Consider the following 22,068-nt stretch of genomic DNA (forward strand, 5'->3'; position numbering starts at 1 on the left):
AAGGAGAACATGCAGACACCCTCTCTATCTTTGATGAAACCAGGAGACAGTTCCAACCCTGAGACAATAAATGGAGACAGGAACTGGGTTGGGGAGTGGCAAGTGATTTGGCAAAATGGAGGAGGGTCAAACCATCCATCCTAAGGAGCGGCATATATCAAGGAAGAGCCCGTTCACCCCGGAATCCCGGAAGGCTCAGGAGCTGGGAGAACCAGGTAGTGCAGGAGGTGGAGATGAAGCAGGAGAATTGACTCAAAGTCTCTGTCGTGGGGTATCTTGACCCCTTGCTGTCAGGCACTCACCCCTCAGAGGATACCTGGGATCGAAACTCTAGAGAAATTGAACCCGAGTGGTCCCAGGTTTAGTGGCCACAGTATAGGGAAAAGGTGGGGGCATGGTGGGGGCTGGACTAGACTTAGGGGTTGACTGAAAAGCTGCCCCCTGAATGATGACACCCCCAGTCTGTTCCCAGCCGAGCTCCAGAATATTTACACCTAGCTGATTAAGCAACAAGCCCTGCGCACCCCACCCCCCTGCAGTAAGCAGGGGATTTGAGCTTCACTTTATAAAGAAACCCAACTGCCCCAGAGAAAAGACTGGCTATTGTGATATTTGAGTCTTCTCAGAAAAATCTGGCTGGCCACTTACTTACCCTACAGTGAATCACATCAGTTTCATGCCCTCTTCATGCTTGCCAAGCTTTCAGTCAGCTTTCACCTGCTTCACTTTAAAATAAAGATCATTAGTCACTAGAGGTAAGTTTCCAGTCTGAACAAGAGAGACCAAAGAAAATATTGCCTGAGAGGCAGTGCTTTGCTGTGACTGCCACTTTGACATTCTCTTGGCCTGTTCAGGCATCTGTGAATGAAGGATTGACTTACGTAAAGGGTCTTAACTGGGATCCCTGGACAGCGGGTGTCAGTGTGTGCATATGGGCTCAAGTCTGGGGTAGAACCCACCAGATCCCCTGGGGATCTGAGATGCACTAAGAAGTGATGAGCCACTTATTGATTGGATTTCTAAGCTCTCTCACGGTGCTCATTCCTTGAGTATATTTTGCCCTCTCACACCTCGGGAACTCTGCCCACACAGGTACTTTGACTGGATCAACTTTTCCTTTATAGTGGAGTTAATTCCTACTCTTCCTTCTAGACTCATCAGAAACATTGGGTTTTCTAGGAAGTCTTCCCTGACCCCAACTTCCCATGTGGGTTGGGTGATCCCTTGGTGCTTCCTCAGACCTCTGTACAACTTCCTCATCTCCTTTAGAGGGATGTGTCTGCTGCCTCTGGATGCAAAAGCCCCTCTTCTCCCAACAGCCTAGCTGGAGAGCTGAGTAATAATATCCCGGCAGCACCTGCTTGCCCAGTCCCAGGATAGAGCACTTGTTAATTGGGCTGAGAGCTGGACTGGATGAGTGCTCAGGAGTAGATCAACTGAGGTCTTTGAGTTACACTTTAAAGCTCAGCAGAAGGCAGAGTGAGCTGGCTGGAAAAAGAAACAGGGGAAGATAGGGCAATTATTAAAACTCTTTTTGCCTCTGTCCTTAGGTTACCTACTAAGGCTCGGCTTACTGAGGCTGTTTTGAATACTGTGAACATGAACTTAAACTTGGTAAAGGGAAATCAAGGTCAAGGCAACACCTCCACCCTCTGATTCAGCACCAGATGCTAGCATCTGTCAGGAGAAGGGTGTGAAGTGTCTGAGTCAGTCCAGTCCTAAACCACATGATATGTGGAATAGACATTTTATTTTTATTTGGGGGCCACCCTGAATCTGAATCCTTTCGCTATATTTGGAGAATTTCTCATGTTTTGAGTCTTCATGGAAGGCAGAGACCACTTCATTTGTGTTACAGAGGTTTTAATCTCTACATTTCTTTTTCATTATTTCTTAGAATTTCCATCTCTCTGCTTACATTGCCCATCTGTTCTTGCATGTGGTCTACTTTTTCCATTAGAGCCCTTAGCATATTGATCAAAGTTATTTTATATTCCCAGTCTGGCCATTCCAGCATCCCTGCTCTTTCTGAGTCTGGTTCTGACATTTTGTCTGTCTCATCAAACTGTGTTTTTGCCTTTTAGTATGCCTTGTAATTTTTTTGTTGAAAGTCAGGCTGGATAAAAGGAACTCTGGTAAACAGGTTTTTAGTGAAGTGGTGGTAACGTGGTAAGAGCGGAAGCATTCTATAGTCCTACAATTATGTCTCAGTCTTCTAGTGAGCCCGTGTCTCTGGGCTGTGAGCTTCATAAGCACGTCTCAGTTTTTCCCTCCCTCCCTTAGATGGGGCAGAATGTGTAGAGAGGGCTGGAGTTGGGTATTTCCCTTCCCCCAGGTCAAGTAGGCTCTGATAAAACCCCAATAGGTTAGGCTCTGGTAAAATACTTTCTCTTGAAGGCTGGTCTTCTGTTAAGAAGAACAGAATGCTCTGGCATATTTTAAAATACAGTATATTTCCTCTCCCCCTGCCAGAATCATGAAGGGATTTCTATCCCATATTCACTGAAATTCCAATATTCACTGTGAGAACCTGGTTGAGTTCCCAGCAGTGAAACTCATAAAGTGTGGGGGCTCCTCCCCTAGAGTTTGTATCTCTCAGTCTTATGCATGCTGAGCTTCCAGCAATCTGTCAATTATGGTTCAGGTTTTCCTACCCTGGCACTGGTTCTGTGGAGGTTTCTGCTCTAGTAAGTTTGACTCTCTGTATCTACCTGTCTCTCCAACTTTGGGGGCTGAAATTTGCCCTGTGACCTCATTTCTCTTACAGACCTAAGAGTTGTTGATTTTTCAGCTTTTTACTTCCTGTTAGGACAGAGTGACAGCTTCTGAGTTCCTTACGTGCTGGACTGGAAACTGGAAGTCAGTGATTTTTTTTTTTTCATTGTGGTAAAATATACATAACATAGAATTTATCATTTGAACCATCCTTAAGTGTCCAATTCAGAGGCATTAAGTACATTCACATTGTTGTGCAACCATTACCACCATCCATCTTCAGAACTTTCTCATCATCCCAAACTGAAACTCTGTTTTCACTAAGCAATAACTCCCCATTACGTAAGCGCTAACTTTTATATTATTCTTGATGCTGTAGTGAATTACTATGTGTTATTACTATGTAGTGTAGTACTATGTAGTGATGCTGTTGTTATTACTATGTAGTGAACAACAGCAGTTGTTCTATTAGGATGTTAGGCATCATTCTGAAGAACATTTGGGGTGGGGCATCATAACATACTTTATGAAGGGAGCTGATAGGATCAACATGTGTGTTTTAGGAAGAAAGGGTCAGTGATTGGGAAAAATTGGGGACTGAGTGTGATGTTGACACTCCTTCAAGTCAGAGCTGAGCAAGCTGCCCTGAAAGTCTGTCCTAAATGGGAACATTTATCAGTGTAAATGTCCTGGGTCCACATTAACTTCATTTCACCACTTTTGTTTTATTGTTTCATCTGCCCAGGAATGGAACCTTGAAACTCCAGAGAGATGAGTGGGAAGATTCCATGTGCTAATCTCATTTCTAAATGTAATTGGCACCTGGACTATGAAGCTCTCTGCTTCCAAACGCAATGTTAACAGAGCCATCCATCCTCCTTCCCATCTAGTGGGCCAGCATGCCACTGTAATGCACGTTCATTGCTCCAGCAATGGAGACATAGTGGAGTTGGTACAACCTTTCTGGAGGGCAATTTGGCAATATGGATCAAAAAATTTTAATTTGTGGAAACTTCAGCCCAGTCATTTCATATCAAGGGTTTAATTTATCTCAAAGAAGTAACTGGACAAATGTGTAAGGATGCTTGTACAAAGATGTTCAATGCAGTTTTGTTTATAATTGTGAAAAATTGGAAACATTCTAAATGTCCAACGATAGAGAACAGTTTACATCCATTATGGCATACACAATGACATGTCTACTATGTAACTGTTGCCAAAAATGAAGTAGAGTTGTATGTAAGGGAAAACCTCCATAGTATTAAGGCATATCCTGCAGAATGTTTCCCTGGTTAATGTTTTCCCAGTAGAATGACTCTACATTTATAAAACACAAACTTGATAGTGTATATGTGTCTCAATAGCAACTTTTTTTGGGCAAATGTTTGTATAGGAAGGCATTTATATTTACATCCCTAAAACTCAATAGAACATTTTAAACCAAATTACTTGGGAGAAAAATGTCTCACATTTTATCCCAAATAAAATCGATAGCTCAGAATTACATGTAGAAGTATTGAAAAATCAAGCAAGTGACCCAGACCCTCTAGTACCGAGGAATTCTGGCTGATAAGTGCAGTAGAAGTCACTGGGTGAGACCCCCAGGAAGGCTTTTGTAGGGGAACAGACCCCACTTTCTTGACCTGTTTGGCCTTTTTGCCCCTTGTCCATTCTTCCTGTCTGGAACATTGACGTGTTGCCTGGAGGTACAGCAAACGTCAAACAATTCTGAGGCAACAAAGCTGAAGATGAAAGTCTTTGCACTGTGACAGAGAGGAAAGAAGGAAAGAGGAGGCATACCTAGGGATCCTTGCTACATGAGACATATAAGCCTTTCAGTTGTTCATGCCTCTTTTCTCATATTTTCTGCCATATGCTTCCGAACACAATCCCTATACAATTGTTTTCATTTCTCTCTTTCTAAAAGCAAATGATAAAAATTATGTACCAATGAAGCAAATGATAAAAATTATGTACCAGTAGATGAATCAAATAAAAGAAGATACAATAAAAAAATCAACTGAGTGATAACAAGGTGTTTGTGCACCTTGGCTGTTGGTAGCAGAGGGAAAGGCCATGTCACTATACCCTAAGCAAATGTTTAGCAACTAATTTAATTGGTTGGATGATCTGGAAGTAATGCTAAGCATCTTACAGCCTAACATATATAGTTTTAAAAAACGTGTGTGTGGGGCTTCCCTGGTGGCGCAGTGGTTGAGAATCTGCCTGCCAATGCAGGGAACACAGGTTCGAGCCCTGGTCTGGGAAGATCCCACATGCCGCGGAGCAGCTAGGCCCGTGAGCCACAATTACTGAGCCTGCGCGTCTGGAGCCTGTGCTCCGCAACAAGAGAGGCCGCGATAGTGAGAGGCCCGCGCACCGCGATGAAGAGTGGCCCCCGCTTGCCACAACTAGAGAAAGCCCTCGCACAGAAACGAAGACCCAACACAGCCATAAATAAATAAATAAATAAACCCAAAAGTTTAAAAAAAAAAAAAAAAGACTCTTGAGGTTGTTGATGGAGAGCAATTAAAAAAAAAAAGTGTGTGTGTGTGTGTGTGTGTGGTATGTATACATTTTCCTGAGTTTTACTAACATTTCAGGAAATTGGTTGAGGGTTTTGAGCTAATGTGTGTATAATTTTTCCTATTTAATGTAATGGGAATAGGTTTCCTTTTGGCATTTTCATAAAGAATATCTGTTTTTTAGGACCCAATTACTGATATTAAGTGGGATATGCCAGGACTGGGAGGGGACCCTGCTGCCCTGAAGCCAATTCCTATCTTCATGGGCTCTCTGGTCCTCAGTTCCAGTTTCACCCTTTCCCTCCCCCAGGGCCCTGGATTTGCCCACCTGCTGACCCTTGCAGGGGCTCTCTAGACCCTGACCTCATCTGGCACAACCACTGGACCCCTTGCTCCTGCAGCTGAGCTGGGCCTTCCCCCTTTTAGGATCTCCCCCTTCTGGCCCCCAGAACCCCCAATCTGGGGAGAGTAGCTAATTTCCAGATTCCCAGCTGGAGCCCGCAACTGCCTGACCAGTTCTTAATCCTCCCTTCTAATGGATGATCCCCAGAATGGGGGGCTGGGAACAAATTAGCAAGAAATGCAAAACTGCAATAAAAGTTTTTTAAAAATCTAAGTTAAAAAGCAGGTTATAAACAGTTTTATACTGTACTAGTCAGGAAGCTTTTGGCTGTATGTAACTCAAAATGGTGGAAACATTAATGAAATCTTATTATCTCACTCAGGAAGTTGACAAGTAGAGTATTTCCCAAGTTGGCTGATTCAGCAGCATGATGACATCATCAAGAACTCAAGTCCTTTCCATAGTCCTGCTCTGCTATCTCCAGGTCATTGGCTCATCCTCTTAGTCTCATTCCCCTCATGGTCCCAAGATGACAGCCATTGTTCCAGGAAAGGCACTCTGCTGTCAATGTAGAGGCAGAAAAGGCCTTATGTATGTCCTTCTCTGAGACTGAGGAAAACTCTCCCAGAACCTCCATCAAATTTCCCCTCATTGCTCATGACAAGAACTGGGCCATGTGCCCCATTCTTAAGCCAGTCAGTGGCAAGGGGAATGGGAGCATCACCAAGAGTTGAGCCCAGTAGATCTCAGCCCCCGCTGCATGTTAGCAATACCTGCAAAGTCTTGATGCCTGAGCTCACAACAGACCAGTTGTGAGTAGTATCTCTGGGGGTGGGACCTGGGGCTTAGTATATATTTTTGATTCCCTAGGTATTTTTAAAAATATTTAATTAATTTGTTTGTTTACTCATTCATTCATTCCTTTGGTTGCACCAGGTCCCAGCTGTGGCAGGCAGGCTCCCTAGCTGCAGCTCGCGGGCTCCCTAGTTGCGGCTCGCCGGCTCCTTAGTTGTGGCATGTGAACTCTTAGCTGCAGCATGCATGTGGAATCTAGTTCCCTCACCAGGGATCGAACTTGGGTCCCCTGCATTGGGAGCACAGAATCTTAACTACTGCGCCACCAGGGAGTCCCCCCTAGGTATTTTTGATGGGCAGCAGAGGTCAGAACCACTATTTTACACTAATCATAGTTCATCTTCTGGGGCTAGGGAAGGGGCTATTTTCCCTGAAGTATCTGGTCACTAGACACCTGAAGAATATTAAGGTTGTTAGCAGAGAAAATGATGGAAAGTGTTTGTTGTGTAGGCAAATGATAGTGTTTGACATATATGGTGTGGTCTTGTTTTAGGTTAAAAATTATGTAAATATATAATACAACATATATGCCAAGAAAAAATTGTGGAAGACCATGAATCAAACTTTTAATAGTTACTATCATGGTGTGGTGAGGGGGAGAATTAGTTATAGCTGATTTCCACTTATTAATTGAAATTTTACCATGAACATTAATCACATAATCAGAAAAACAATGAAGATACATGCATTTTGAGAAAAAAGATATATATTTTTTAAAGAATAAAAGCAGTTGTAAGGGATGAAATGCTGCTTTATCCCTGTGGGGTAACCTCTGTGGGGCAAGCCCAGTTCCTTGTTCAGGAACTCACTGCTATGAGCGTAGAATTTATTACTGACCCAGCAAGAGTTTCCTCTCTTTCCCACCTGACCAGGAGAAAAGTAAACACTCATCTGGACAGTTCCATTTTCCTCACCAGTGATTGGGTTAAGCCAGGACATGTGATGCAATTGTGGCCAATAAGAGGCTTCTGCTGGGGGTGTGGTGTGTGTTTCTGGGAAATGTTTCTTTACTTTTCAAAGAGACTCAGGAGAAGAGGGTCTCCTCTTCCCCCAGACATATTCTTGACTATGTGTGTTGCCTGGATATTGCAGCCATTATTTTATGATTATATGGGGAAAATGTCCACATGCTGAGGATGACAGGGTTAAAATCCTTGATAACATGTTTTTAAACCTAAAGTATAATTTCCATACAATAAAGTATGAAAATCTTAAGTGTACAGCATGGCTAAATTTTATGTATGTACACACTCATGTAACCACTACCAGATCAAGATACAGAACATTTCCAGCACTCTAGAGGGCTCTCTCCTGCCCCTTCCCAGTCAACAGCCAATACCCACTCTTCTGATTCCTATCTCCATAAATTATTTAACTGCCCTTGAACTTCACATGAATGGATTCATACAGTACATACTGTTCTGTGTTGGGCTTCTTTGTCCAACATGTTTTCTTTGAGATTCATTCGTGTTTTTATGTATATCAATAGTTTATCAAACCAATGTATAGTGTTCCATTGGTACCACAATTTATTTATCCATTTCCTGTTGATAGACATTTGAGTTATTTCCAGTTTTTGGCTGTTATAAAAAGAAAAGGTACTATGAACATTCTATGTACCTATCTTTGGGTGGTTATATGTCCTCATTTCTCCTGTGCATATACCTAGTAGTGAAATCACTGACATAGGGTGAATAGCTATTTATTTAGCTTTAGTCAGATACTGCCAAACAGCTTACCAAAGTGGTTTAACCAATTTACACTCCCACCAGAAGTGTGATATATTTTTTTTAATTTTTATTTATTTATTTACTTTTTATTTATTTATGACTGTGTTGGGTCTTCATTTCTGTGCGAGGGCCTTCTCCAGCTGTGGCAAGTGGGGACCACTCTTCATCGCGGTGCGCAGGCCTCCCACCATCGCAGCCTCTCCCGTTGTGGAGCACAGGCTCCAGACGCACAGGCTCAGCAATTGTGGCTCACGGGCCTAGTTGCTCCGTGGCATGTGGGATCTTCCCAGACCAGGGCTCGAACCCGTGTCCCCTGCATTGGCAGGCAGATTCTCAACCACTGCGCCACCAGGGAAGCCCAAGTGTGATATTTTTGATTGTTCTATATTCTCACCAACACTTGGTATTGTCAGCCTTTAATTCTGGTGGGTTAGTAGTGGTATCTGATTGTAGTTTTAGTTTGCATTTCTCTGATGACCTTTTCAAGTGCTTTTTGGTCATTTCCTCTTCTAAGAGGAGTCTGTTTAAGTCTTTTTCCGTTTCTTAAAAGTGGGTTGTTTTGTCTTCTGTTATTGATTTGTAGGAGTTTGTTTACGTTTTGGATATAAGTCCTTGGTCAGATATACGAAATGCAAGTATCTCCTCTCAGTCTGTAGATTACTTCTTCACTTGCTTAATAACGTGTTTTTTTTTAAATTTTATTTATCTATCTATCTATCTATCTATCTATCTATCTATCTATCTATTTATTTATGGCTGTGTTGGGTCTTCATTTCTGTGCGAGGGCTTTCTCTAGTTGCGGCAAGTGGGGGCCACTCTTCATCGCGGTGCGCGGGCCTCTCACTATCGCGGTCTTTCTTGTTGCGGAGCACAGGCTTCAGACGCGCAGGCTCAGTAGTTGTGGCTCACGGGCCTAGTCGCTCCGTGGCATGTGGGATCTTCCCAGACCAGGGCTCGAACCCGTGTCTGCTGCATTGGCAGGCAGATTCTCAACCACTGCGCCACCAGGGAAGCCCAATAACGTGTTCTGATGAGCATATTATATTTAATGATGTTCAAGTTATCAACGTGTTCAGTATGGTGTTTTTTGTGCTCTGTTTCGGAGATATTTGCTTACCCTCAAGATCATGGGGATATTTTCCTATCTTTTCCTTTACAAGCCTGATTCTTCTTAACATTTACATATAGGTCTGTCATCCATACCACATTAATTTTTTTTTTTTTAATAAATTCATTTATTTATTTATTTTATTTATCTTTGGCTTCATTGGGTCTTCGTTGCTGCGCATGGGCTTTCCCTAGTTGCGGCGAGCGGGGGCTACTCTTCATTGCAGTGCGTGGGCTTCTCATTGCGGTGGCCTCTTATTGCGTAGCAGGGGCTCCAGGCGCACAGGCCTCAGTAGTTGTGCCATGCAGGCTCAGTAGTTGTGGCTCGCAGGCTCTAGAGCGCAGGCTCAGTAGCTGTGGCACCCGGGCTTAGTTGCTCCACGGCATGTGGGATCTTCCCGGACCAGGGCTTGAACCCGTGTCCCCTGCACTGGCAGGCCGGTTCCCGACCACTGCACCACCAGGGAAGCCCCAACACGTTAATTTTTATGCATAGTGTTGGGTAAAGATTTTTTCCCATACAGATTATTTTCTGTATGGATATCCAGTTTTTCCAGCACCACTGAATTGCAGTGGCACCCTTGTTGTAAATCAAGTGAACATACATGTTTCAGTTCATTTCTGGATTCCCAGTTCTGCTTCATTGGTCTATTTGTCTATCCTTGTATCAATACCACCCTGGCTTAATTACTATAGCTTGATGTTAAGCATTGATATCTGGTGGTGTATGTTCTTCTTCAAGATTGTCTAGGCTGCTCTAGGTCCATTGTATTTCCATATAAATTTTAGAATTGACTTGAAAATTTCAATACATAAACTTAGGAATTTGATTGTGATTGTATTAAATCTATAAGTCAATGTAGAGAGGATTGACTTAGCAATATCCTCTTCCAATCCACTTATTTAGATCTTCTTGATGGCTTGGTTGAACATCTGATTTTATTTAATCAACCATGGAGTTACCTTACATTTGTCTTATTTTATAAACAAGTTTATATAAATGTATTACATATTTTCCTTACTGCTTAAGGCATTTTTTTCTGGTTACTTTCAGCTAAAAACATCTCAACTGATATAACAAACTTGCCCTGTAGGGTGATGGATTAAGCAGAAGGCTTGAATCTATGCTACTCCCTGTGTGGCCATGGTAAGTCACCCAGCTTCTCTGGGCCTATTTCCTTATCCATGGAAACCTCATAGGTTGGAAAGTTCTTCTCTTTTTCATAAACTAGTGAACACTGACTCACTTTTTTTGTCTCAATTGAAGTATCATTCTCTTTGGGACGTCTCCTCTGATTCTTCCAGTAAAACCTAGATATTCTTTTTCTATTCATGCCTTTGAAAGCAATCAGTGCACTGTAATGTCGTTGTTTGCATGTTTGTCTCCATCAGTGCCTTACTAATCAGGGAACAGAGGGTGCACTTAAAGGGCTTAATTGAAGAGAGTTTAATGAAGAGACAATTACAGAGGAATAGACAGGATTAAGGGATGATGAGGTACCCCAGGGACTAGCCATGGAGGCAAGCCATTACCATTCTTGGGTCTGAAGGATAGAGATGAAGGAGGTGTTACTGGAACACAGTGAGACCTGTAGCTGTGGAGGAGGGGTTGTCCAACAGATACTATGGGCTATCGGGGAACATAGCCATCGGGAGAACCATGGGCAGGTAGGGAGGGGAGAATAAATACCCTACCCTCTTTCTTACCCTCTGATTTCCTTCAGCTCCCATTGGATCAACCCAACCAGAAGACAGAAGGCAAAGGATTCCAGGTGATACAGTCTGTAGAGGTCAGCCTCCTGGGGAACAAAGTAGGTCAGCAAGAGGCAGCAAATGGACATAGGAGAAGAAATAGGTAATGGTCAGTATGCTCACCTTCAGTGCAAGCTTCTTGAGAATGGACACTAAGTCTTTGAAAAACAATGTTGCCATAGTTTTTTTACACACCTGTTACAAAAATTTAAATGTTATAGAAAATAAAAGACCCTCTATTATCCCCGGAAATAATGATAGCTTTTTGTTATATATCACTTCAGATTTTACATACATGTACACCAAATATGTGGGTCTGTGGAAGACTGTATTTCCAAAAATGACCACAGCAATATTTCTGGTCTTCTATGGTCTTTCTGATATTGGCACTTCCCATCACTAGGTAAATCTATATCCTCTCCCTTTGAACCTGGGGAGGGCCTTGTGACTGCCTTGACAGATAGGATGTGGCAGAAGTGATGCTGCGTGGCTTCCAAGGCCAGGTCATAAAAGGCAAAATGGATTCTCCTGGAAATCTCTTTCTTTTGGGGTGCTTACCATGGGAACCCAGCCACCACATTGTGAGGAACCCCAGCGCACATGAAGAGACACATGCAAGTGTTCTGGCTGGTTGCCAGCTGAGGTCCCAGCTGACAGTCAGCATTAATTGCCGGATAGGGGAAAGAATGAGCCTCCAGACGATCCCAGCTTCCGGGCTTCGAGCCACCTCAGCTGACGCTGCATGGAGCCGAGGCACGTATCCCCCCAGGCCCTGCCCAAATGGAGGGTTCATGAGCACAGTAATGTTGTGTTTGCTTTTTGAGCCACTGAGATTTTGAGTGCTTTGTTACATAGTCATAATAACTAGAACAGAGGCAGTATTAGAGGGTTATGATCTCAGGCTGTGGGACCAGACTTCTTGGTTTCAGTGTGATCTCTGTCACTTATTCCCTGTGTAATATTTGTCAAGTTGCTCAAATTCAAATCCTCAATTTCTTCATCTGTAAAATGGGAATAATATTAAAAATCTCAGAGTAGGATTGGTCTATAAAACAATCAGCTTGGTTCTCAGCACATATTAAATTATTATAATTATTGATCGCTGATTCCCTCAAAGACCACCAGAAAAAACTTGATGATCAAACAAAACGAAGTATATTAAATTTACTGCAGAAAGGGAGAATAACACCTTGAAAAAGTCTTAGTAGTACCTCCAAGTGAAGACATTAAGGAAGGATACTTACAGGGTTTTAAAGGCTGCACTGGATGGTTTTAAGATGGGTCACATAAAGCAGGTAGCTGGTTGGAATTGGGCAGAATTTATAAGAACTTTGGATTAGTGAACGCAGAGGGGCAAGGGCATTGAAGTGAGTCTAGATGAGCAAGTTTTCTGTTTTGATAAGTACGGTGTTTAGTTTTTATCTGTCTTATCTTCAAAGAGTGGGTACTTCCTGGAGCAAACCCCTAAACTATTACTTGGTCCCAGTATTATTTAACACAGGAACAGAAAAGTGTGTTGTTTTCAGTTCTCATTAATATAAATTTCTTTTCATGGAAAAGGGCTCATAGCCTACCCCACCTATTATATTGAAACTTTCCTTTTCATTGAACAACATATCTTGGATAGCTTTCCTTATAGAACATATCAATTAATTTAATTCTTTTTAACATCTGCTTGATATTCACTGGTATAGCTGCAAAGTGACTTGTCTGCCCTTTCACATATCAACAGACACCTGGTGTGTATACGTAGTCAGGTGGGGGGCCCAGACCCTCAGAACAGTGTCTGACACAGAGTAGGCACTCAGAAAGGGTTTGCTATTGAAAGGAGAGTGTACCTGAAGTCTGTAAAATGCCATATACATGTAAGGTAAGGATGGATGGTTGGGCTTCCTCATTACCGCATCTTATCCCATCCCACTTTTGTCATCTATGTTAGGAATCACCTCAGGATGCACGCGTCATGAAAGAGGTCCAGAAGTCCTTATGTGCTCACAGTGAGGAACAGAAGAGATGGCTGAGATGCAGGAAAAACAGTGAGTGTGAGGAGCGGTAGGGTGGCCAGCCAAGGCGGGGCTGGGTGGAGGATGCAGCTGAGATTCAGAGGTGCTCAAGTGCCCAGGAGAGAGGGGGTGGCATTGAGTCAATGCCAGTGAGAACGGATCACGAGTTTCAGTGGCTGTGGACTTTAGCAACTTGTGCCATCAGGCCCCCACTGAGCAGGCAGGGCAAGGGGTACCTCATGAAACCAGCAAGGACTCAAAACACAACAGGAGGGCCACCTCTCCCCATTGCCACGAGGACATTTCCCCTACATCCAGATATCATCTTCAGGAGAAGGAAGCCAAAGAGGAAACATTTGAAGAAGAAATGGCAGCCCCAGAGGGGTTTTAAATTGAAAATCAGACACAACATTTATGAAAATGAAGCTGATACAAAATGAAAATATAGGTTTTCAACTAGGGGTGGTAGCACACCAATAGGAGTCATTCAGAAATAGGTGGGGCATTTCCCCCCACTTTTTTATCATGAAAATTTTCAAACAGAAACGTAAAAAAAAAAATTGAACAAATACACATACATCATCACTTAGATCTTTCAATTGTCATGGGGAATTTTTTGGCCATAATTGTTTTATCTATTTTTTCTGAAGTAGTTTAAAGTAAATTACAAACAGTCTGACATTTCACCCCAAATGCATCTCTGAAAAATAAGAACATTTTTCTGCATAATGCGGGGGTGTTCTTTGTTGGCAGTGGGGAGTGCTCCTGGCAGGTACGTAGGCGAGGGGCAATGCAGGGCTCACTTCAGCTCAGGGAAGAATCGTCTGGCCCAAACTCTGACAGCATCAGAGCATCAGAAGTGAAATTGTGCCTGTTTGTGGGCCAAGACCTTAAGAGACTGGAAGCTCTATATTCTGTCTTTTGCACTTGCTCTTAGAAGGCAGCTGCCATGCTGTGAGGAAGCCCAAGCAGCCCTGTGGAGAGGTCCATGTAGAGATAATGTAGGCCACTGGTCTACAGCCCCAGTTGAACTCCTAGCTATCAGTTAGCACCAACCTGCTACCCATGGGAGTGGGCCATCTTGGAAGTGAATCCTCCAGCTCTACTCTAACCTCCCCAGCTCATGCATCATGGAGCAGAGATAAGCCAACTCTGTTAATCCCTGCCCAAATCACAGATTTGTGAGCAAAGTAATTGACTATTGTTATTTTAAGTCACTACATTTTGGAATGGTTTATTATGCAGTATTAGATAACCAGAATACCACTGTTTTCTGAGCTGATCTAATAAGCCGAATTATATGTGGACCCTTTCACACATGCTGTGTCCTTTAGTCCTCATATTTCCCTCTAAGGTAAGAAAAACAATAGCTAACATTTACTGAGTGCTTGCTATATGCCTACTGCAGTTCAAAATCCTTTTCCAATTCACTTAATTTAATTGTTCCAGGAGCCCTGTTTCATAGGTACTCTTATCCTCCTTTTACAGATTTGGAAAACAGGCACAGAGAAATTGGAGAACTTGCCCCAAACCATGCAGGAGGAGGCAGAACCAAGGACTCAGTTGTCTGATTTGAAAGCCAGCAATCCTAAACACTATAATTTTCTGCCTCTCAGACAGAGGGTTGATGAGAAGGGTCTCAGAGAGGTGAAGTGACTTCCCCAATGTTGCACAGCTAATGGGTGACTTTAGACCACTTATCCTCTGGGTTCCTCCATTGACGCTGCCATGGCCCTGACAGCACTGCCTGCCTTTTGGGTTTATTTCTGTGTGAGCCATGGCTGGCTCTCAATCTGCAATGGTATTCCCTAGCTTGATCTGCTTCCTTACTCTGCAGCTGTGGTACCCAGTGACCTTTGGCTGTTCCCACACTTTCAATTCCATCCTCAAAGCACAGGATTTTTCCAATCAAGAAAGTTCTTTAGAAGAATGTGCCTCAGGCTCAGAAGGACTTTCCAACAGAAATTTCCAACATTCCAAGGATAGTTTGTGCTTTGAGCATTGCCTGGCTACAGACCTCTCGCCCTTCCTGCTGGTCTCTGCCCTCTCCTACACCTTCCTCTGTCTGCTTTGCAAATGAGGGGTAGGGATGAGCTGGGCAGGATGTCAGGGATAAGAGAAAGTGAACATGAGCTCTACTGTCACACAGACCTGTGACCTAGGGCAACTGTTAAACCTCTCTGAACCCCTACTTACTTACCTGTAAAATGGGATTTTGAATAACCTCTTCCTCGTAGGGTTGTTGTGAGGATTAAATGAGGCAGTATATGTGTTTCCCAGAGCTCCTTTCAATGTAGGCCTTGTTGCCTGTAGCTCCACGATTGACTGTAATTCCCACACTTATGAAAGAATATCTAGAGGCTGCTGCAGGACCCCATGTGGCCGTCACTGGAGCCCATGTGTCTGTCCACTAGTGCAGAGGAGCACAATGGGCCTTCTGCTTCTCTTCTGCTTCCCAGATCTGATGTGAGTGCCTTTCATTGGCAGATCCCACGTGCAAACCTGTTGGCAAGGGATTCCTGGGAATGTCCCTTCCATGATTCCAGTCCCTGCTACGGGGGAGAGTGTAGACAGGGAGGAATGGTGCTGAGTTGCCAACAAGAAATCTAGCATATTTTCATTTCTAAAGAACCAATGGGCAAGGGCAATGCTTAACCCAGACAGGGACCAACAGTCCTCATCAGATGAAGGTGCAAGAGGCATGTTGATGTGTGGAAGAGAGTGAAGGGGAGTGGGGCTTACCTTGTGAGAAGCAGAGAAAGCCGCAAAGGTTGGTGTCTGGGTCTCAGGCTCTTTGGAGCTGGGTTTGAACATGTGACCTGGCTCAGCCAATAAGATGTGTCCTATGCTTCAAATCAGAGGCTGGGAAAACAGAGATGAGGGAGGGGTGGAGAACTTGTGGCAGAGGCAGCAATGACTACAGTACCCCATTTCCGGGGAGCAGTGGTACATTCCAAGCCTTCAGGGTGTCCAGTGAGCAGTTCTGGCGGGGCGGTGGTGTGCAGGACCGGGGCCTGGAACCACATGGAAGCAGTGTTCTCATTAGACTAGCTCTGTGGCACAGTTCAGGCTGTGTTTTTGGTTGCAGAGTTTCCAAGCCTAGTTCTCTAGGCTTCCCCTTCCCAGTGATTCACTGGGTTAACTAATAGCTTTTCAGTGAGCTCATTTTCTGCTTAAATTAGTCAAGGTTGGATCTGTTGCTTGCCACCAAGTAAATGACTATAGTGAACTCAGAAAGCCATTGTGAAGATTAAATGTAAAGAACTTAGCACAGGTCCTGGTACATCACAAGCACCCAGTATTAGTCAGGTTCTGCTGCAGATAACCAGACCAGGTTAAACTGAAAGAGACTTAATACAGGGGATCAGGTGCTTGCAGGATTGTTGGATGTGCTGGACAAGCAGGTTCTGGATAGAACTTCCAGGAATGTCTCCCAGAATATATCAACAAGATCGGTGCACCAAGGGAGCTTCTAAATCCTCTGTGGTTGGGAGGATGGAGCTTCAGGAAGTCCCTGTCCCAATTGCTGGCTCCAGGACCATGTTCCCTCAGCTGAGAGGTACAGATCAGGAAACGGTGCTACTACTGTTGGTTCTAGGACCACGCTGCCTCTGCCTTGATTGATGGCAAGAGAACAGATGTCCATAACCTTCCTCTCAGTAATACAGAGCAAGGCACCCATCGCTGGACCTCTGCTATCACTGCTGCAGGAAAAAACAAATGCTCCCAGCATATGCTTACCAGTGCAGAGAGTGGAAATACATTCTCCACCTCACTTCTGGCTTCCAAACAGTGCATCCATTTTTGGAAGATAGGTGTCTCAAGGACCCAATCTGTAGACTTGAGTTTGCCAACTTTTGATCTGCAATAAAGCATGCACAAATGGAGCTGAGTGAGCCAACCCATGATGTCAGAAACACACCCCAAATATAAGAATCACTTTTCCTGCTTAGTGCATTGCTTGCACTTACCTGCTCTCGCTTTTGGTGCCCTGCTTTGCTGGTACCCTAAGCACATGCTCAGTCTGCCCCTGCTGGACTAAGAACCCAATGAGGAAAAGGTGAGCAGCCACAGCTTGTCTCTTCCAAGGCAGAGAGACAGAAAGTGGGAAGAATGTCCATTTCTTCTGTGCTCAGATAAACTAGTTTGATAGAACAAAGAGCCTTGCCATGTCGCTTGTCTCTTCAAGCCTTGAGGCCTAGACTCAAAATTAATTCCCCCAAGGAGGTGCTCAAGAGGTGATGCTTCATGATGCCTCTGGGACATGTGTGGGCCGAAGAAACCAAAGCCTGGGGCAGGTGGAAAAAGACTTCTCCCACCCATCTGAGCTATCTTGGTGGGACACCAATTAAGAAGGCAGAGGTGAAGTAGAAGACCTGCCAGTTCCTGGCAGCAGCTTCTCCCACAGCAAATCTGGGTCATGTCCGAGGGAGGATGCTGATTGAGGCATCTGGCACCCAAGCTCTGAAATAAGCACAACTGGGCAGCGTGTCAGAATCAGCCCTTGGCAGCGCAGGGCAGCGTAGAGGTTAAGAGCAAGGGCCCTGGAGTCAGACAGACACAGTGCTTATGTGCTCAGGGAGTGGACGAAGTGACTTAAGCCCTCTGAGCCTTTGTTTCCTCTTCTGTATAAGGAGGTTAATACCTGTATCGTGGGTGTGGGTAGCACTGAGTGTAGTGTCTGACACTGAGTAAGTCCTCCATATGGTGAAGCAATTATTAAAATGAAAAAAGGGAAGGGAATGGACGCATACTGAGGGCCTGCTGCGTGTCAGGCACTTGCTTTATACCACCTCCTTTCATCTTCATAGCAGCTCAGGACCTCCAAGTTACCAATAGTAACCCCTGGAGTGTGCAGTTCAGCAGCACAGAGGCAGCCCTGTGAGGTGGAAATTCTCCTTCCCATGTTGTAGAGAAAGAAACGTCGGCATAGCAGACACTTTCGGGGCCTCACCTGTATCCTTTTGCCCTCACCACCTCAGCAAATTCCGATGGCTGACACCTGCATTTCTTTGCCCAAGGATTTCCTGTTGCTGTCAGGCTGTCAGGCTGGGAGGACTGGGACATTAACAATCCCCTTCCCAGCAGCTTTCAACCACTGACGACTGATGGGCATTTGTGCAGAAATACCCTGTCTGCCTTGACCCAGGGGGATAACCCTGAGGTGTCAGTGCTGCACTGTCTCTCAAAAATCCCCAATGGGATTAAGCTTCCTATCTCATAAGACATATTTATCCTTGTTACAAGGGAAGAAGTTCTCACCCTTTCCCCAAAGTGAGGAGAAGCATGATCCCCATGGTCATGGTATCCATTGCTAGTTTGTTTTTTTTAAACTTTATATTGGAGTATAGTTGACTAAAAATGTTGTGTTAGTTTCAGGTGTACAGCAAAGTAATTCAGTTATACATATACATGTATCAATTCTTTTCCCATTTAGGTTATTACAGAATATTGAGCAGAGTTCCCTGTGTCCATTGCTAGTTATATTAATTGTTCTTCACAATCCCACGGAAAAGTCTGTTACCTAAATACCGAATTGTAAAATGAAGGTTAAAATTTTACATAAGACAAAAATAAGAAGAATAAAGTAGCATATAAAAATAAGCACAGGGACTTCCCTGGTGGCACAGTGGTTAAGAATCCGCCTGCCAATGCAGGGGACATGGATTCGACCCCTGGTCCGGGAAGATCCCACATGCCATGGAGCAGCTAAGCCCATGAACCACAACTACTGAGCCTGCACTCTAGAGCCCATGAGCCACAACTACTGAGCCTGCATGACACAACTACTGAAGCCCGTGCGCCTAGAGCTTGTGCTCCGCAACAAGGGAAGCCACCACAATGAGAAGCCCACACACCACAACGAAGAATAGTCCCCGCTGGCCGCAACTAGAGAAAACCTGTGTGCAACAACAAAGACCCAAAACAGCCAAAAATAAATGAAAGAATAAATAAATAAATAAATAAAATAAATTTTAAAAATAAAAAAAGCACATATATATAACAAGCAAAGAGAATATATGCAGAGTTCCATATATTACAGTCTTTGACTGTAATTGGTCGTGAGCTCACAGTTGATGTCTATGGCTTCCTTCTTTGCTACATATTCTTCATTTTCCTTGCTCTCAGACAGAACCTGAGCTAATTAAAATTCTTCATTTGATGGAGGGACCTAAACCATCCTTCTCAAAGGGTCTGAGTCCCCGATTATTCTACGTTTTGTTTGTTCATTTGCTATAGTTTTACTTTAACATTGATGAGCTAGAAAATCCACTGCATTCTAGACATAGTTCTTCTTGTCCCCATTTTTTAGGAGCAATCCAATTTCCTCTTGGTTATCAAGATCAATCATTCCATCCTGTAAATAACCCCCTTTCTGCTGATTGCTTCAGTGGCATAAGGAGCTCAAAACTGCCAGGTTAACAGTATCATCTTCCAATTCAATGGAACTGTTCTTGTGTCCTCTGGTTGAAGTATTCCCACCCTGGAGACTAAGACCTCCAAACCACCAGAGTTCAAGGTTCCTGAGTTGCGAAGTAGGTTATTGGGTATAATAGTGAGAGGAGACACTTCTACTTCTATCTCTTTATTATTTATGGTTCTTCATAACCAAGATCAGTGGTCTCTGATTCAAAGCACATACAGTATCCTGTAAGACAGAACCCATTCCTTTCAGGATGTCGACTCACAACTGGTGCAGTAACTGAGTCTTCGGCAAGCTATTCCACCTTCCAATTAGTCCAGCCACTTCCATGTGATAGGGTGTGTGGCAAGAGCAATTAATTCCATGGGCATGATTCCATTTCTGCACTTTCTTTGCTATGAAATGAGTTCCTTGATCAGAATTAACACTACAGGGAATGCCAAGATGATAGCTAAAGCATTCAGTGAGTCCACAGATGATGATTCTGGCGGATGCATTATGGTCAGAGAAGGCAAATCGATATCCAGAACATGTACCTTTTCCCAGGAGGATGGATCTCAGCTCCTTCCAAGATGGAAGAGATCCAATGTAGTCAACCTGCTACCAGGTGTTTGGCTAGTTTCCCCAAGGAATGGTGTCTATTGGGAACTCAGTTTGATCTCTTCTCTTGATAGATTAGGCGCTCAGCAGTAGCTTTAGCCAAGTTGACCTTATGGGGAAATTCATGTTGTTGATCCTATGCATAGCTTCCACTTCTGTCTCCATGGCAACTTTGTTAATGGACTCATTAAGCATGCACTGGGTTGGCTTGGGAAAAGGAATGACTGACATTCACTGAATGCATCATTTGGTCTACCTGATTATTAAGAACCTCCTCTGCAGTGGATACCCTTTGTGGAGGCATTCATATGGGCACAAATATCCTCATGGTGTGCACCCATTCTGAGGGGGTCCATTCATATGCTTCTTCCCCAGACTTCTTTTTCACCAATCTTCCAATTACGTTTCTTCTAAGTTCATGACCATATGGCCAAAATATATGGTCTGTCCATGGATTAATATAGATCCTTCTGGCCTTCTCTCACTCTAGACATAGTAGACAGCCAGATGTATTACTTGAAATTTTGCCCATTGGGAGGATTTTCCTTTATTATTGCCCTTCAGGATCACCCATGAATAGGGCTGTTGTGCAGCGGTTGTCCACATTGAGGTGGCACCAGAATTTTTTGCATACTCATCTGTAAAAGAGATTTGAGTTTTCTCTTACTTAGTCAACTGGTTATAAAAAAACACCGCAGGAAGCCAAAGGCATTGATTAAGAGAGGGGAGGTGATGCAATAGAAGTTGATGTCAAAGGAGTCTGAGCCATCTGCTTGTGCAACCTACTTGTAGCTTCTGGACCTGTGCAAGCTTGGCTTCTTATACACTGTTTCCATTTTATGACAGATTTACATTGCATATGTGCAAGCTTATGTTTAGATGGGTCAGGCAACACCCAGTTCATGATGAGAAGCTCAGGCCATATGTCCTGTGATTAGGTGTTCAGTCTCTACTAAGGCCCAGTGGCAAGTCAGAAGCTGTTTCTAAAAAGGAGAATAGAACAGAACAGATGTGAAAGAGGTCATAGATTTGCTCCAAAATCCTAGGGGTCTGTGCTGTGATTCTCCTATTGGTACTTTTCAGAGGCTCCACAGAGCATCCCTATTTGCCAGAAGCACTTCAAATATCATTAGATATGCTAGATCATAAGGCCAAACTGGTAGAGTGGCTTCTATTGCAGCCCAAACTTGCTGTAGAGCCTTCTCTTGCTCTGGTTTTCACTTGAAACTGACTTACAGATAACTCTTAGATGGGTCCAATCTCACACTTAAATGTGATATATATATCATCTCCAAAGTCCAAAAAAGGCCTACTAAGTATTGTATCTATTTTCATTGTAAGTGGTGCAAGGTGGAGTAACCTATTTTTCACCTTAGAGGAGATAATCTTGACATACTTCAGACCATTGAATCCCTAACACTTTATCTCTCACCCTTTGTTCATATATGTCCTTCTAAGGTGTCTAAAATACTTGTTACTTTCTGTTCATCAGATCCAGCGAGCAAAATGTCATCAATGCAGTGGCCCAGTGTGATGCTTTGCAGACTCTCAAGACAATCAAGATCTCTGTGGATTATGTTATGGCAGAGAACAGGAGAATTGATGTATTCTTGAGGCATGGCTGGGAAGGTAGACTGTTGTCCCTGATAGGTAAAAGCAAGCTGCTTCTGATTGTCCTTATACATTGGTATGGGGTGCAGGGAGGCATTAGGCAATTTAATAGCTGCTTACTAAGTGCCGGGGCCGTGTTGATTGTTCCAGTAAAGATACTACACCTGAAACAGCAACTTTGGTGGGAATCACCACCTGATGAAGTTTATAATAGTTAGGATCTCATTTTTCAAGATCCATCTGACTTCTGCATAGGAGAAACTGGAAAGCTAAATGGGAGATATAATAAGTAACAGTATTCCTACTTTTTTCAAGATTTCAAAGGCATTAATCTTTGCAATTTCCCCAGTGATGTGGTATTGCTTCAGGTTCACCACAGCAGTAAGAGGGGAAGTTCCAAGTG

The 22,068-nt window shown here is 43.6% G+C and overlaps 1 protein-coding gene across 1 annotated transcript in view; it reads left to right on the forward strand.

The window, feature by feature from the left end:
* Positions 1-10,332: 10,332 nt before the first annotated feature.
* PDYN (prodynorphin) overlaps positions 10,333-22,068 on the forward strand; it is a 67,387-nt gene continuing 55,651 nt past the window's right edge. Inside the window, exons 1-3 of the mRNA XM_007184210.2 lie at positions 10,333-10,422; positions 11,000-11,130; positions 12,967-13,063. Of these exons, the coding sequence (XP_007184272.1) occupies positions 13,041-13,063 (23 nt within the window). The 5' untranslated portion in view covers positions 10,333-10,422; positions 11,000-11,130; positions 12,967-13,040. The remainder of the gene's footprint in view (positions 10,423-10,999; positions 11,131-12,966; positions 13,064-22,068) is intronic.

This window comes from Balaenoptera acutorostrata, chromosome 15, assembly GCF_949987535.1.
Source record: "Balaenoptera acutorostrata chromosome 15, mBalAcu1.1, whole genome shotgun sequence".
NCBI classification, from domain to species: Eukaryota; Metazoa; Chordata; class Mammalia; order Artiodactyla; family Balaenopteridae; genus Balaenoptera; species Balaenoptera acutorostrata.